The sequence below is a fragment of the Alosa pseudoharengus genome, unplaced genomic scaffold, assembly GCF_046254945.1.
Source record: "Alosa pseudoharengus isolate Yale_2024_CS ecotype anadromous, Long Island Sound unplaced genomic scaffold, YU_APseudo_1.1 YU_APseudo_1.1_scf_24, whole genome shotgun sequence".
In the NCBI taxonomy this organism is placed as follows: domain Eukaryota; kingdom Metazoa; phylum Chordata; class Actinopteri; order Clupeiformes; family Clupeidae; genus Alosa; species Alosa pseudoharengus.
In genome coordinates this window covers 2,952,679-2,968,971 of record NW_027468689.1, presented here as the reverse complement: position 1 = coordinate 2,968,971, position 16,293 = coordinate 2,952,679, and the positions used below count along the sequence as shown (strand labels likewise).

Sequence of the window (16,293 nt, the reverse complement as noted above, 5' to 3'; positions counted from 1 at the left end):
GGGTGTGTGTTAAGGGTATAAGAGTTGGCTTCACCCACAGATGTGTGGGCTTGTTACTTTGACATTTCATGTGGGTAACATGCTCCCGGCATCGTGAATAAAGCTGCAGTCGCACACCAGTTGTCTTGGATTAATTTTGACCACAGTTGCAGCTATCTCTATGCATGTTCCTCATCTGTAATCTCAAATATCAGAAATCTATGTTCCATACATGAGGCCAATGAAACATGGAATTATTCAATCTTTATTATTTCCAATATACAAAACATGTCATGAAAAAAAAACAGAAATATATGGATATATTTTAAATGTACTTTTAAATGTGTAAAAATGATCATATAAGACAAAGACTCACCACTTAAAAACATGTATTGCTATAATTAAAGACAGAAAGTCTACATGAGATAAACTAACCTTGTAAAAATGTATGAAAATAAAAATACTGAGCAATATTTCAATCATGTTACTGTAAATACTGCAAATATAATGCAAATAATGCCTACCATTATATAACAATAAAGTTTGCTGTTCATATTTAATGGTGGTTAGTACATTACAACAATGCACTTCTATAAAACATATTTACAGGAAGCTGCTGGGTCCTTTTTGAATGAACACACATTAATTATAACTAGTCATTTTGTGTTTTTGTTCCATAAAGTAATTCACTGCATTTCAGAATGTAAAACATAATACATTTACATTAAAGCTCATAATAATAAATCATACATATACATTTACAGTATGGCTCAAAGGTATGATTGTGATGTTGTGGAAGTCCTAAGCCTTGATAGGTGGAGCTTTACGAACGTACTGACAATTTACATCATACTGCTTTTATAATTCCTCATTCAGTGAACTCATACATCATCATGCATCATTCAACTTTTAAATATTCATTGGACATTTCCTGTCCTTACCTCTATCTCTCATAAGTTACATATTTTTCCATTTTCTCAAATATCAGGGAGATCCACATCGTCATATCCCTCCTCACAATCTGGAAGACAGAAGTTAGGAGGATGGTCATCATAAACTCCAGATCCTTCTTTGTTTTCAAAAAATATTTTGTATTGATACATGCTTTCCTTAGAGAGATTGTTCACTGTCAGGTCCATGACTGGTGTATATGGTAGCTTTATGTGTTTACCACAATTGTATATGCAGTTTTGTTTTATTAGTTACTACTGGGGCCTATTGCACAAAACTAGGATAAGGGATTAAGCCGGGATATCTGGGTTATCCTGGCTCAATTTATCCGTGATCCAGTTGCACAAAAGCGGTATAGGGGGCAGCAGGATATGTTATGGTATAAGTTACCATGGCGATTTATTCTTTGGAGCTAGCCTGCTCCAGACCAGGCTAGGTTCCAGGATCTATTTAATCTCATCCCTTATCTCAGTCAGCAGTCACCACAAACAGAAACCAATAATTATTCCACTGCCCACTACACATTGTTATCACATATACCTAGACCCATTGTCATTATTTAAACGTTTGTGATCATTAATTAACTTTTACATACTCGCCATTCCCGACCTGTCATGCGACAACGGGAGTGCCTAACCATTTCGCACGTGGTGGTCGCGGAACTAGTTGCAATATTCTCCTAAACAGAGGTGTTGCTGTTTGTTGCTGTTATGAAAAGGCTATTGCTACCTACTTCACACCGTAGAAGAAGCAATGAAGCCGCTAGTTGCCATGGTAAATCAGTGAATCTGTGATCGGTGGCGGGGTCTATTTGAGGGAGCCGTGAGCGCGCACTTATCCAGGATAGGTTTCACCTGGCTTGATGAATCCGTGTCTGCTCATCCTGGCTTGGTCTTTGTGCAACCAATTAAGCCTGTACGCTCTTGTTTTGGATTCATTGAGCGCAACTCAGTAACTTATCCCGGATGTCTTAATTCTGCTTTTGTGCAACGGACCCCTGGTTTTGAATCTGCATTATATTTATAAAACTGTAAAAAACATCAAAAGTAATATTTAGATGTTTGGTTGAACAACGTGTTCTACCTTCTTGAGAGTCCTTGGATGGTTTAATTGTTTCATAGACATCTGTAGTACCTGTGTCAGATATAATTAATTCAGAAAAAGTACACCTAAATATAGTGCAAGAAGAACCAGATCAATCTATGGAGATATTTCATCATGTGATCACACAGACCTTTCTGCAGTGGCATATACAAGGGTGTGAGGGTGTCATAGTCATCTGTACTTCCTATGTGAAGGAATGAATGATAAATCATTACAATGAGAGAATTGTATTTGTTCTGCAAAAATCAAAATCTAAACTACATTAGATTCTCATTAGTACAGCTCAAAAAGATAAACATAAGAGCCAGTCTTACTGTTCTGCAGGGGCATATACTCTGACTGAGTCCCCTCTCTTCCTGCAGACTGAATCTGATTCCTCTGGTCCGGGTCTGAACTCTGATTGGTCCTCTGGTCCGGGTCTCTACTCTGATTGGTGGTCTGGTCCAGGTCTGAACTCTGATTGGTGGTCTGCATTTGCTGGTCTCTACAGGGACACAGGGATCTGTCATGTGTTGACAAAGTAATGATGATGGCTGACTGTTGAAACCCATAAAGAAAATAGCCAGACTGTTAACACGGGTAAAAACTATAAAGACTGGTTATTAAGTAATCTGTGACTTAATTCATATTCAAGGTTAAGGCATTTCTGAGTAGGTCACAGCTTCCCATTAACAAATTAAATTGTGAAGAAAACTTACAGTTTTCGCTCCACTGTACTGGAACCTGAATGTCAGAAGAGAACATTTACAAACATCAATCCAATGTTGTGTGTAATTTTTTAATCTGTCTTTTATTACATTTGATATAAGAAATACCAGTCGGTATGTCAGATGCAACACATGAATCATTTCCATAAACTGGTAACATGTACTCTTACCTTTAACTTTGTAGGAGTGATACAGTAATATGGCCAGAAAAATAACTAGAGCAAATGCTATAAGGAGCCTAATCACCACGCCTACTCCTTCCACCAACTCAGAGGACCCAGAACCTGAAACTGTAAACACAATGAACAATTGACACTGTCATGGCTGTTACTGATATCCAAATACCACTGATGTATACATAACCATTACATAATTATTCAACTCTCCAACCTCTGACTGTGACCCAGCTCTCTTGTGACTCTCCTCTCTCTGGGTTGCTGCACTTATAGAGGCCTTCATGTGACCTTGAGACTGCAGGGATGGTCATCTCTCCTGTGGTGGAGGTCTGCTTATAGAGGCCTTCATGTGCCCTTGAGACTGCAGGGATGCTCATCTCTCCTGTGGTGGAGGTCTGCAGGAGTGTCCCATTTTTATAGAAGTCAGCACTGATGTTTGATGGGTAGCGATATCTACAGCGCAGAGTCAGAGGATCTCCCTCAGTCACAGGATGGACAGGACTCTCCAGGATCACATCACCATCTGCACAAAGACTTTACTAATTTAGTTTCCTACCAAAAGCAATCACACTTTCCAAATTCATGTGACTGACAAAGATCTTGACAAAGTCTGAGAATTTCCCTCACTGCTCTATAAACCAAGAAGGATGAAAGTCTGCTGAACCACCACATGGAAATCCAGACACAACTAGAGTGGCACTCAGAGAGCACAGATCTCCACATAAGGTGTCGTAGCTCTGGGTTCTGTACTACGGCACTATTTTGGGTCAGACTGTAAAGAAATGTTTTTGCTTGCTTTGATCACTAGAGGGCAAACCAGGGGCCTGTTGCACAAAAGCAGAATTAAGACATCCGGGATAAGTTACTGAGCTGCGCGGCTCACGGCTCCCTCAAATAGACCCCGCCACCGATCACAGATTCACTGATTCACCATGGCAACTAGACATAACTAAAGCGGGAGAGCGGCTTCTTTGCTTCTTCCACGGTGAGAACTAGGAAGCGATAGCCTTTTCACAACAGCAGCAAACAGCAACACCTCTGTTTAGGAGAATATTGCAACTAGTGCCGCGACCACCACGTGCGAAATGGTTAGGCACTCCCGTGACGTCACATTGTTGCATGACAGGTTGGAAATGGCGATATGTAAAAGTTAATTAATGATCACAAACGTTTAAATAATGACAGTGGGTCTAGTTATATGTGATAACAATGTGTAGTGGGCAGTGGAATAACTATTGGTTTCCGTTTGTGATGACTGCTGACTGAGATAAGGGATGAGATTAAATAGATCCTGGAATTTAGCCTGGTCTGGAGCAGGCTAGCTCCACAGAATAAATCGCCATGGTAACTTATACCATAACATATCCTGCTCCAGGGGTGCAAATAGCCCAGCTGTGTGGCCAAGGCTAATTGTACCAGGGGTGCAAATAGACACTCTGAAAAAAAACAGTTACATTTTCATACACTATATGAACTGATTACACACACTGTGAACTCTTAGGCAGCTCTGCAGAGGAACACATGGAGAGAATGAGGAACAAAGATGAATGAGTGTGAACTGTTCTCATTAGATCATGAAAGACCTGGTAACACATGTACTATTTGATTTTAAGCATGTATCAGTACAGTACATATGATTCAGACATGATACCTTTGTATATTATTCCTAATTTTAGTTATAGAAAACACTCATAAAAACAATATCACCTTCCACTTGTTTTTTTGTTTGTTTAGAACTTACCTTCCACTGTAATCTGAACAGTATTGCTCTGAGGTGCTGATGTCCAGCTACTCTCTCTCACTCCTGAGCACTTATACTCCCCCTGTTCAGACATAGTGGCTCTGCTGATGGTGTAGGTGTTTGTCTCAGAGGCTTTTAATAACAACCACCTATACCGCATGTGTTTATACCACGCATATGTCCAGCCACTTGAAGGCTGTATTGCACATGTCAGAGTGACTGTTTCTCCACTGAACACATGACTGGGTTGTACTGTCAGTTCAGGCTTTGGAAAAGCTGTGTTGTGACAAACAAATTGTAAACATGTTTATGAATACCAGCTCTCAAGTAAATAGAAATAATTATCATTTAAAATATCGTTGGTGTAGTAGTATTCACCTCTTACACTCACAGGGACCGGAGTACTACGCTGGGAGGTCAGAGGTCTTTTTCCTCTAGTGCCCTTACATGTGTAGTGGTATTGGCCAGCTTGATCAGGGAGGTAGATGGTGGTGGATTGTCTATTCGTAGTGTACATGTTATCACTACCTCTGTACCAGTAATACTGATCCCAGTCTGTGTGTTCTGCTACATCACAGCTCAGAGTGACTGTATCTCCAGGATAGAAGGGAGGCTGAGGAGACACTACAGCTGCTGCAGCAGTGGGCAGATCTGTGGAGGGAAACGTCATAGACACAGAGTCATTTACTGACTGACTTCTAATGTGTGGGTCAAGACTCAAGAAACATTAAATGTGATGCGATCTAGGAAAACCCTTCACATGGTGCACTCAGAAATCCTTGATTTCTGCTCCGTTTCAACCCTCTCTAGTGAAATTTCATCAACTTAAGATTCTGATACCATCCTGGCAACATTCTGGACACTGTCCCCTAGCAAAATCCTGGAAAGCACCCTCCCAAAATCTGGAATGTTGCTAGGATGGTATAAGAATGATAAGTTGGTAAAATTGCACCATGTGAAGGGTAAAATGACATGCAACTGAAGACACAGGGCCAGATTTCAAATTTTAACATGATAGGAAGTGTCAGATGAAGTACATGTAACTGAAAACTCTTCAACGCCATCTACTGCATGAAAGTGTAAATGTTCCTTTTACCATGCATCTCATGTAAGTTCCTTTGATAACACTTTACGTTAAGGGTACATGAATTAAGCATTAGGTACGGTGGGCACATCATTATGAATTATGATTTATGAAGCATGATCATGATAATTTCTTTTTCTGCCAAAAATGTCACTGCTCAAATTCTGATTTGAAAAAAACGTACATTATAGTTTGACCAAGAACCAAACGAAACACGGCAGAGAGGTAGCTCACCCCTACCTTCAGTATTCCCAGAGAAATTCCATGCAGGGTTTGGTTTTTGTTTGAGGGGCAGGCTGCACCCACTTTATTTGTTTCCAGTTGTCAGAGCCTGGACTACAGAGACCTTTTTTATTTTTACAGTGTACTCAGGGAATAGGAATTTAGCGGTCGTGAGGAGATGATTACTGAATATGACAAAAAAATTTTATGGGCTTAATATCGCGTAAAATTCCTGACTGCACCTTTAAGTTTGAGCAGAGCTGTGAGAATAAACAAAACATAAATAAAACATCCCAGATAGACATGGGCACTGACCAGGAAATTCCTCCTCTGTTCTTGCACATCCAGTGGAGTAAATGATTATGGTTCACATTAAAGGGGCACTATGCAGTTTTTTAAGCTTAATTTACCTCAACTGAACGGTTTCAGTCATTGGAATGGTTATATGACTGGAAAAACCACCCTTGCAACTTTGGGCCGGCGGGCCGACAGCCTCAGAGACAAAGTCTCGCAGCCTCACGTTGTATTGAATTGCTTTACTGCACTACAGACATACACGCCAGGCACCGGCTAGAACAAGGTAGCGATGGAGATTCTCAGACATTTGTCATGGCAGAGCCAGCGAATAGAAGCAGAAAGCGAGTAAACTGTTGTCGGAGGAACAGGGAAAGAGGAAACGGCAGACTGACCAATTGAGTAGTGTCGTAAAATATATACTCTGAAGCTGTGTAGGGGGAGCTCTGCAGAGAAACAAGCGAGCAAAAAGCCAGGAAACAGCGAAGAAATGGCCAAAACTGCATAGTTTCTCTTTAAGTGAACAAAACTCACATAATACTAGTTTCACTCCTTCACTCACTCTGCTGTTTGTGTTATTTTTGCCACCAGAGCAGGTGTAGTCACCACTATGGGACACACTCAGAGCAGGTGTAGTCACCACTATGGGACACACTCAGAGCAGGTGTAGTCACCACTATGGGACACACTCAGAGGCTGAACTGGATGTAAAGATATAGTCTAGTCTGAAAACTGTATGGGTGAAAACCAAATGAGTGTAGTCTGTGATGATATGTGGGGATAAGCAACAGCATATTTAAAAAATGATAAAATTCACTTTTACCTTCCCCTGCTGCATGTCCAGAGTAGGAACACAAGATCAGCACTAGAACACAAAGACACACAGATCCAAGTTCCTCAGAGTTCTTCACATAGTTTTTATGAAGAATATGTTGTTTTTAAAATAATAATTTGATTGTAAAGGTGCCCTTTGATAGCAGCTACTATGCATGTGTAAAAGTCACACAAGCTAATGAATGAACAAAACAAACATTGTCTCATTTTGCCAATACGTGTAAACGTGATCAATTCCATGGTGAAATAACTTGTGATCTAACTCTATCTAGCAAGGTAACAAGCACAGAATCAAACATAGAAATGTATAGGATTTGGGTTTAGCAACAATGAAATCTACTGTAACCTGTGCAAATTATTCAACATTATCCATCATGTCCGTTCTTGGCCTCTACTGTAGGTCATCCAGTATTTCCGTAGGATCTTAGCCACAGAGAGCAAAACTAGTAGCCCATTCCAGCATAGTTATTAAGCTCATTATCCCTGAACACGCTATGTCACAATGTTTATGGGTTGTTTCCACACACACTACGACCTTACATTGACATTGCCAAAATATTTCCAGATTTATTTAAATGTTAAGTTCCATGTTTGTCCATGTTCCTTTAGTTTTTTCTGATGTGTAGGTTTTTGCCCTATATAATATTTTATGTATCAGTATCAATATAATTTGGGCAGGTATATTGAAGTCACAATTTTGCTGATTTGCTTTTAGAGGTAAGGTAAATAAAAATGCTTTTGGGTTGAGTCAGATATAGAAATGTATGAGTCAGATATAGAAATGAGTGTTAGGATGATTATATTTCAGTTTTTTATATGTTGGCAGGTGTACGAGTGTCCAATCCTGGATGCTTTGGCACTTGGTTTGGCATGCTTGACATAATTTGGCTTTTGGGGAAAACTATATCCTTTCTAAGTCACAGTTTTTTAGAATACGGAAATGGTGAATCTGTGTTTGATCAATCCTCCAAAACACCTTTCAAGAGCAAAAGAACAACAACAACAACAACAACAACAACAACAACAACAACAACTAGTGAAAGATGGAAAATGCTGCACTGAGGCCCAGCACAACTATGTTTCACCACTGAGTGGCAACACTTACTTTAAACTTTACGCTCCATTCAACCGAGGATGTGTTCATTCTCACCACTAGATGGTGCTGTTATACTGACATATTCCCCTACCTCCAGGGGCGCTATAAGATAATCTTGGGCCTTATGACAGACAATAATTCTGGGCCCCCCGATAATATATAGTATATAGGGGGGGGGGATCTCTCCAGGGTCCCTGTGTCACTGCTGGGCCCTTAGAATAGTGTTAATTTCGTCAGACGGGACGAGAGGAAATATGTTCGTCAACAACCTTTTTTTTAATGACTAAGACGAGACGATGACGAAACTGCACTAATGTCCTGAAACACTGACTAAGACTATCTTAAGATGCATTATTGTTGACGAAAAAAGACGAGACTAAAATGTTTTGCATGAAATAAAAACTAAGATAAAATCTCTCTTCATTTTCGTCTACAAAATGAGAAGACAATATCTAGCTGTTACTTTTTCAAAAATATTCCGAACGAGTTCATACGCAGCAGCTTTCCTGTAGGCTAGTCTATGTGCTGTTGCTGCAACCCTGTGGCTGCAACACGAAACTACATAGAACAAGAACACTAAGCTTTATGCCACAATGCTACATAACTTACCCATAAGTTGAAGCTTCTCTCATACATATACAAATTAACATCCCCCAGAATGTCCATACGAAAATGTTCAACAAGTAATGTCAACTATTTAACTAATTACACTGATGATGCAAAGTTTGCTAGCAAGTAAGCTAATATGGAAAGTTCGCTAGCAAGTTAGCTTAGATGGAGAGTTAGGGGAATGTGTTGCGTTTGGGCGCATATCGCCATCTAGCGTGGCGGAGTAAAACATTAATACTTGGGTCTACTCCACGAAGATCATGACAGTGGTCCAGTCAAATCTTTTACTGTCTATGGTCAAATCCCAGCTGAGCTATAACTGTAGCTCAACTTACCTGTGCATGTGAACATACTGACTGACAAAAAATCAGAATGAGTAATTATAACAGATGAGTAGCCCTGTGGACACACAATATTGTTGGAAAATTGAGATGTGTGAAACACTATTTGACTGAAATGGTAATCAGAAATAATTTGATATAAAAAAAGACTAAACTTTTTTGACTAAAACTGACTAAGACTAAGATACCTTTATTTTTCTTTTGACTAAAACTAGACTAAAATGACAAGACTTTTAGTCGACTAAAATTTGACTAACAAAAATGATATTTGAATGACTAAATATGACAAAGACTAAAAAGGACTTTTCGTCACAAGACTAAGACTAAGACTAAATTAAAAATAGGTGACAAAATTAACACTACCTTAGAATCAAAACTTGGGGGGCTCAACCTCCCCCATATTCAAATCAAAGACATTCCTGTTTAATAACAACCTGTGTTTGTAGAGTGGCACCACAGAAAAAGACAGCAGCTGCAAATCTATAATGTTTTTTGAAACCCATTCTTTCTATTTTCATTAGAATTTGAGAATTAGCAGAGGGAGATTCTCAGGCACATCATTATGGTATTACCAAAGATTGTAGTCTATTGTCACTTTCTGATGGAAACTGGAGACGAACAAATACAAATATGCATGACATATTTAAATGTCAAAATTGTCTGTAGTACGCTACATACACTGGACCATGAATATGCCACCAAAAAAATAAATACCCAAATAATAACTCCACGTGGGTATCAAACCTGCTTCCTAAATGAAACCTCCTACGTGATAACCATTCATCTACGTACTTGCGCCACGAACCAGCTGATAAGTCATAGTGAAATTTACTTGACTTAGTCTATACAATTAGAAGAAGTCAGCTGATGATTGTAGCAAGTTAACACAGCTGATGGTGTTGTCTTGCTACAGCAGTTTCCCAAGCCAGTAGGTCTTTAATGTATCATGGTTAAGTTCACATTAACTGACTGCTGGTCAGGCTCTCTGTGGCCACCTAGTATCTGTAGCCTAAATTGAGGAAGCGTTGCTGGTCTAAAAATAAATAAATAATAATTAAAAAAAACGTGTGATGAGGAGGATTGAACCCATGTCGACTGCGTGAAAAAGCAATGTTAAGGCATTAATCTGTTGCGCCACAGGAGAAGCACCAACTCGTGAACTGGGAAATAAAGTATCAAAAAAACATCAAACCCATGTTTACATGTCAGCAACATTAACGTTAATAGCCTATAAGCCTAAGAGTTTTGACTCTCCCTGTGCTCAAAGTTTGTGTAAAATATGGACACGTTATAGACTTCTCCTGCCCATTGCAATGTGCATCTTGCCTGTGTTTCATGAACTGAATTCTTAAAAGAATAGGCTGGACAAAAGGATACACAATTAGGCAACACATTTTAATTTAATTTATTTGCTGACGTTCATGTGGCTCTACAGCAGCCATCACCAAATGGCGGACCGCGGTCCGAGTCCGGACCGTGACGTGATCCTATCCGGACCCAGACCATAATATAGCCTAATTTAGATTTTCACGTAAGATTTCAAAGCTGCGCTAAATGTTTCGTTGGTTAGGATAACAGCATTTACTTCAGGAGCTTCAGGAACCATCATTTCGCTTGCTGCTACAAATCTGTGAATTCTGATAAAGTCGAGTCAGTGAGTAAAGTAGCCTATGGGGAAGAGACTGATAGACTGAAACGAGCGAGGAGAGTCATTCCAACAATCAGATGGATATCTAAGTTAACGATAGGCTAGTTATTTTCAAATCATCGATTGCTCAAAGAGGAGAAAGCCAGCGAGAACAGAGCTTTATATAACGATACGGGGGAAACACCACGCAAAACTGTCACGTCCTGTAACGCCAACTAAATATGGATGTAACAGTTTTGCGCGGAATTGCCCTGGACCTCTTCTATTCTGAGACAGGCGATTTTAAGCGCCAATTTGAAGCACCTCTACTAGACAAAGCATATATTTTGAGCAAGCATAGGGTAGGCTAGGCCCATTCAACAGTGAACTGAGACCACAGAATATTCTACGATTTAAGAAGGCAATATGATTGATCCACCACAATTTAGTTAAGCCTACATGCATTCACTGCCCAACAACGTGATATTCCTGGGTTTTCAGAATTTCGGGTCAACATAAAAAAAAACTAAAAAAAATAAATTAAACTTGCTGATTAATGGGTGTGAAATATCCATCCTTGTCTCAGCTCAAATTTTATTTTAAGTTCATCCTTGTCTCAGCTCAAATTTTATTTTTAGTTTTTTTATGTTGACCCAAAGATCTTAAAAATAGCCAAGGCTACTCAGTTCCCCAATTAGGCTACTCTTATCTTGCCTTATTTCTCCTAATTTCGAATGTTCTCTTTTAGGCTACTTATTTTATTTCACATTAAACATTAGGCCTAGGCCTACAATCTTCTATTTCTTGAATTTCCCCTTGGGGATCAATAAAGTATCTATCTATCTATCTATCTATCTATCTATCTATCTATCTATATACAACTATAGTTGCTATAGGCTCCATCCATCCATCCTAATATTATACATACATACATATACATAGCCTAAACACGCACGTTAAACATTATGATGCTCTGGACCTTTGCTTGAGGAAATTTTCCGTAACTGGACCTCGCCGAAGATTAATCGAATACCCCTGCTCTACAGACACTTCAGGTAGGGGCGGCCACAGCCTAACCTCAGTGAAACGTTTGTAAAACTTAACCATGATACTTTGAAGGCCTACTAAATGGCTTGGGCAACGGTAGCATGATAACATGGTAGCCAGATAACACGAACAGCTATGTTAACTTGTTACAATTATAATAACGTTAGCTGACTTCTTTTAATCATACAACTGAATCCAATGTCTATGAGTACCGTCAGCTGGTTCGTGGCGCAAGTGGATAGACACTATTACTAAGAAAACAGGTCAATTTATTCGTGGTTCGATACCCACGTGGAGTTAATTTAGGTGTTTGTTTTTTGGGTGGCATATTCATGGTCCAATGCATGTAGTACTACATACAATTTTGACTTTTAAACATGTCATGCATATTTGTGTGCGTCTCTAGTATATCAGAAAGTGACAAATCTGCAAGCCGGCCACATCTGTCAAAGACTCGTCATCAATCATGAAACGTCATCAACGCAGCCAGTTAACATGGGAGCCAGTTGCCATGTAACAACGGAATTGTAAAGTTGCAATCAAATGGACTTTTCAATTACAGCGATCAGATCGGTATTACATTTTCAAGGCTCTAACGCTTGCCTACAAAGTAGTCTCCGGTTCTGCTCCCGCCTACTTGAATGCCCTCATACAGACATGCGCTCCTCAGATGAACCACGTCTAGCTCTACCACCGGTACGCTCAGGCCAATCCAAACTTTTCTCATCTGTTGTTCCTCGTTGGTGGAACACACTGCCAGTTCCTACAAGGGCAGGGACATCCCCCTCCATTTTCAAAAAACTCCTGAAGACCCAGCTCTTTAGAGAACATCTTCTCTCATAGCACCACTTACTGTACAAAAAGTCTTGCTGATACTAGCACTTAGGCTACCAGCCGTCTTGAACTGACACGTAATTGTTAAAAACAGCACTCACTGATGCACTTATTCTTACTGTACTCTACCGTTTTTAAATTGTCCTAAAATTGTTGAGAATTGCTTTAAAACTTAAACTGTTTACCATGTTGTTAGTCGCTTTGGTTAAAAATGCGTCAGCCAAATGTAATGTAATGTAATTAAATGCCTAAATGCCTTGAAACATTGACAAGCATGTTACAATATACATTATACAAGGATTACATTTCATTGACAAAGAAAAACAAACACATTGCCTCCTCTGAATTTTTACATACCATGCATTTTCTTTACAACTCAACACAAAATAGAACAGGTCCAAGATCCACAAAACAGAACAGGTCCAAGATCCACAGGTCTTTGTGCTCAACCATAAACACAAAAGCTGGCAAAGGCTTATGTAAAGATTTTACAAATAGCTCTGAGGGTATTTAGTAAATAGCTGTGAATATGTACTTATCAGTCAGTGATGCACGGGCTGATCCGAACCCGAGCCCACACAGTCACTCGTGGTTATGAGTCAGACAAAATTCAAGTCATTTGCGGGCAGGTCAGTTAAAATAAATTAAATATTTTTAAAAAATACTTAAAATATCTTTAGAAAGGCTAACATCAATATTTAACACAGAATTATTTTTCAAACACATCATTGGCTAAATGACTTAAATCGATGCAGGGGCGGAGTGGCAATCGGGACGATCGGGAATTTTCCCGATCAGCCGGCCGAGGAGTGTGCGCGGTGCGGGCCGGCCCATACAGTTTTTATCACGGCCTTGAGGCGTACCCGGCCACTGACGTGATAAATGCATTAAGAATTTCCTGCAAAAATATCCAAGATACACACTTTAAGGTGTAGGGAAGTCCAACCAATATTTATACCACTCGCTCACTGTCTATATGTCATTCATGGTTACCCTGCACACTCATCTCTCCCATGCTGATTTTTGTGTAGGCTAGCCTTAATTTTTTATCTTAATTCATTTTTGTTTTATTCAGGCGTTACAGAACTTTCATGGTCACAAATAAAAAAAATGACATGAATTTGATTTGTTTGTTTGTTCTTAAATTAACGTAGGCCTAGGCTAGCATGGAGCAAAGCCTCCTGGGAATGGGGAATGTGTTTCTGGTTTATCCAAAGAACCGATTGCAGGTCAAGTCTATTTACAGAAATGTAGGGGGATAAATGAGCGGCCCCTCTTCTAATGGCATGACCCTACAAGCGATCAAGTTCGAGGAAAACTACAGGATTTTTGACAGTCGACGGATTTGTGTGGTTGCTTGCTGTTTTACACATGGATGGAAGGCAGAGAGAAAGGTTAGCGGAGCTAAAGCATTGACGTTATTGCTAGGCGGATACTTGCACTTTTTGCAAAGCCATTTAAAAGTTCAACAGCCACAAAACAGGCACAACCAACATGGCTCGTCATGAATGCGGCACTGGTAAGCTCTCTCCGCCTCTGACTGAGAAACTTTTTCCAGATTCCAATTCCCAGACCTCAAGCAATAGAATGCTTTATGCACACTGACCACTGGGACAGATTGTTTGAGGCCTATCTGGTCAATCAACAATTTTGGTACAAGACCTAATGACAAGTAGCTAAGGAGCCTAAAATAATGCATCTCACTTTACCACCTTTCTCCGTAGCCTGCTGGTATTTTATGATCCAGTGTTGTAAAACTTAAACCCTTTGTGTTTGTGCGGCATTTCATAAGTGCAATGGCAATGTATCTGTAAGAGCAAGTTATGGTTTTATAGCATTAGCCCTGACATCTAAAGGGGGCTATCTTCTCTTAATTTCAACTGATACCCTAGTTGTTACTCTTGTAACTCCAGTAACTGTCTGCAACTGTCATATCTGTCATATGTCTCAGACGACAGACTGTGGTTAGGGATAATCAGCAAAACAACAGAAAATCTCACTTATAAAAAAAGAGCTGACTGATAGAGAATAAAGCTTTGTACCTTACCCTCGGTGTGAATATATTTTAGGCTATAATACTAGTTGAGACAAATATCCAGGACATAAGGGATGTCATGGGCAGGCTGATGTGATTAATGAGGAGAGCTTTCTGTTGAGGCTGCATTAACCAAAAGTGCACAAGCGGGTTGGATAGTGGGTCGGGTAAAGAGTAGACCTACTTCAACAGTATATTACCCAATAGGCCTACTCAATGAACCACCTTGCTTATTATCTCTGCACTTTGCTTATGGTGTCAGAGGATTCATATAATTTAAACTGGCGTAGCTTACATAGACAGTATTGCAGAACTGTTTGGATTTACATACAAGTTGGTTCAATATTGCAAACAACTCATCTATATTATATTTGACCATGTCTGCCACACACACACACACACACACACACACACACACACACACAAACATCCACACACACACACACACACACACACACACACACACACACACTCACACACACACACACACACACACACACACTCATAAATACAAACACACACACACACACACACACACACACACACACACACACACACACACACACACACACACACACACAGGGATAACTCACAGAGCAGCAGGCCCAGAGTAGAGAGCTCCATGCTGTGTGTTGTCCGGTTACTGATTGACTGAGATGGTAGAGTGTGATGAGAGCAAAATACACTAGCCAAAGACAAACCACCTCCTTCCTCCCCTCAGAGAACATGGGAGGAGTAGTAGAGAGGAAGAGAGAGAGAGACAGGAAGAGAGAGGGAAAGAGAGAGAGGAAGAGAGAGAGAGAGGCGTAGAGAGTGAGAAAACATGAGTGTGTGTGTACATCTGTGTGTGTGTGTGTCCCATAGACCTATTTTAAAAAAAATATTGTGAAGCCAATATGTGAGTTGTTATATTTTTTGAAGTCACGTAAGTCTTCGTATACTTGCAGAAAATACTTCTGCGAGCGGCAGAGATTTGTAATGGCAGAATAGTTTCGTAATTCAAAGACAACAAGTGTGGAAAGTTTAGTACCTGTGGAATATATTTGTAAGTGAAGGACATATGAGTAATACTTAAAATCGTTTGTGTTATACTTTGTTAAATCACAAATCATTTTTACAGTTACAAATCCTGATACACACACACATAGCCTAATACATATGAGACGCTTCTTATCCCTAAGGTGGTGCAAAAGTCTGTGCACCTGCAGAAAATATTTGTAACTGTAGGACAACATTTTGTACGTAGAATATTAATTTGTAATTGTAAAATATATTTGTAATGGTAAAATATTTTTAACTGTAATATGATTTGTAGCTGTAAAACCGATCCGTACCCGTAGAATAGGTTTTTAAGTGTAGGGCATATTTGTGATATTGACAATTACTTGTACAGATCATTTTTACAGTTACAAATAATTTCTACAGTTTCAAAACGTGATACACACGTACAATACTTTTGAGTCTAATATTCTTCCATAACCCCAGTGCCTAACATATGGAAGGCATTAAATTAAGATCCCAATGTGTACCGAGATATATTTTTTCTAAAAAAAAATCCCGTCCACTCCGCTAAACTCTAGGAACGCAACCACTAGATGGAGATGAGATTACT

The 16,293-nt window shown here is 39.6% G+C and overlaps 1 protein-coding gene across 2 annotated transcripts; it reads right to left on the bottom strand.

Moving 5' to 3' along the window:
- Positions 1–470: 470 nt before the first annotated feature.
- Positions 471–15,354, bottom strand: LOC143141784 (high affinity immunoglobulin gamma Fc receptor I-like). 2 transcript variants are annotated; one of them, XM_076302492.1, is made up of 11 exons: positions 15,275–15,354; positions 7,082–7,123; positions 5,037–5,309; positions 4,659–4,934; positions 3,132–3,440; positions 2,912–3,031; positions 2,733–2,757; positions 2,349–2,518; positions 2,165–2,218; positions 2,014–2,064; positions 471–1,000 (listed from the first exon to the last, which is right to left on the bottom strand). In XM_076302492.1, exons 1-11 carry the CDS (start codon positions 15,303–15,305, stop codon positions 957–959), a joined length of 1,395 nt encoding a protein of 464 aa, XP_076158607.1. In that variant the 5' UTR covers positions 15,306–15,354; the 3' UTR covers positions 471–956. The 2 variants fall into 2 exon arrangements, with proteins under 2 accessions (XP_076158607.1, XP_076158608.1); XM_076302493.1 differs by lacking the exon at positions 7,082–7,123 and having other exon boundaries at positions 15,275–15,315.
- Between the last annotated feature and the right edge of the window lie 939 nt (positions 15,355–16,293).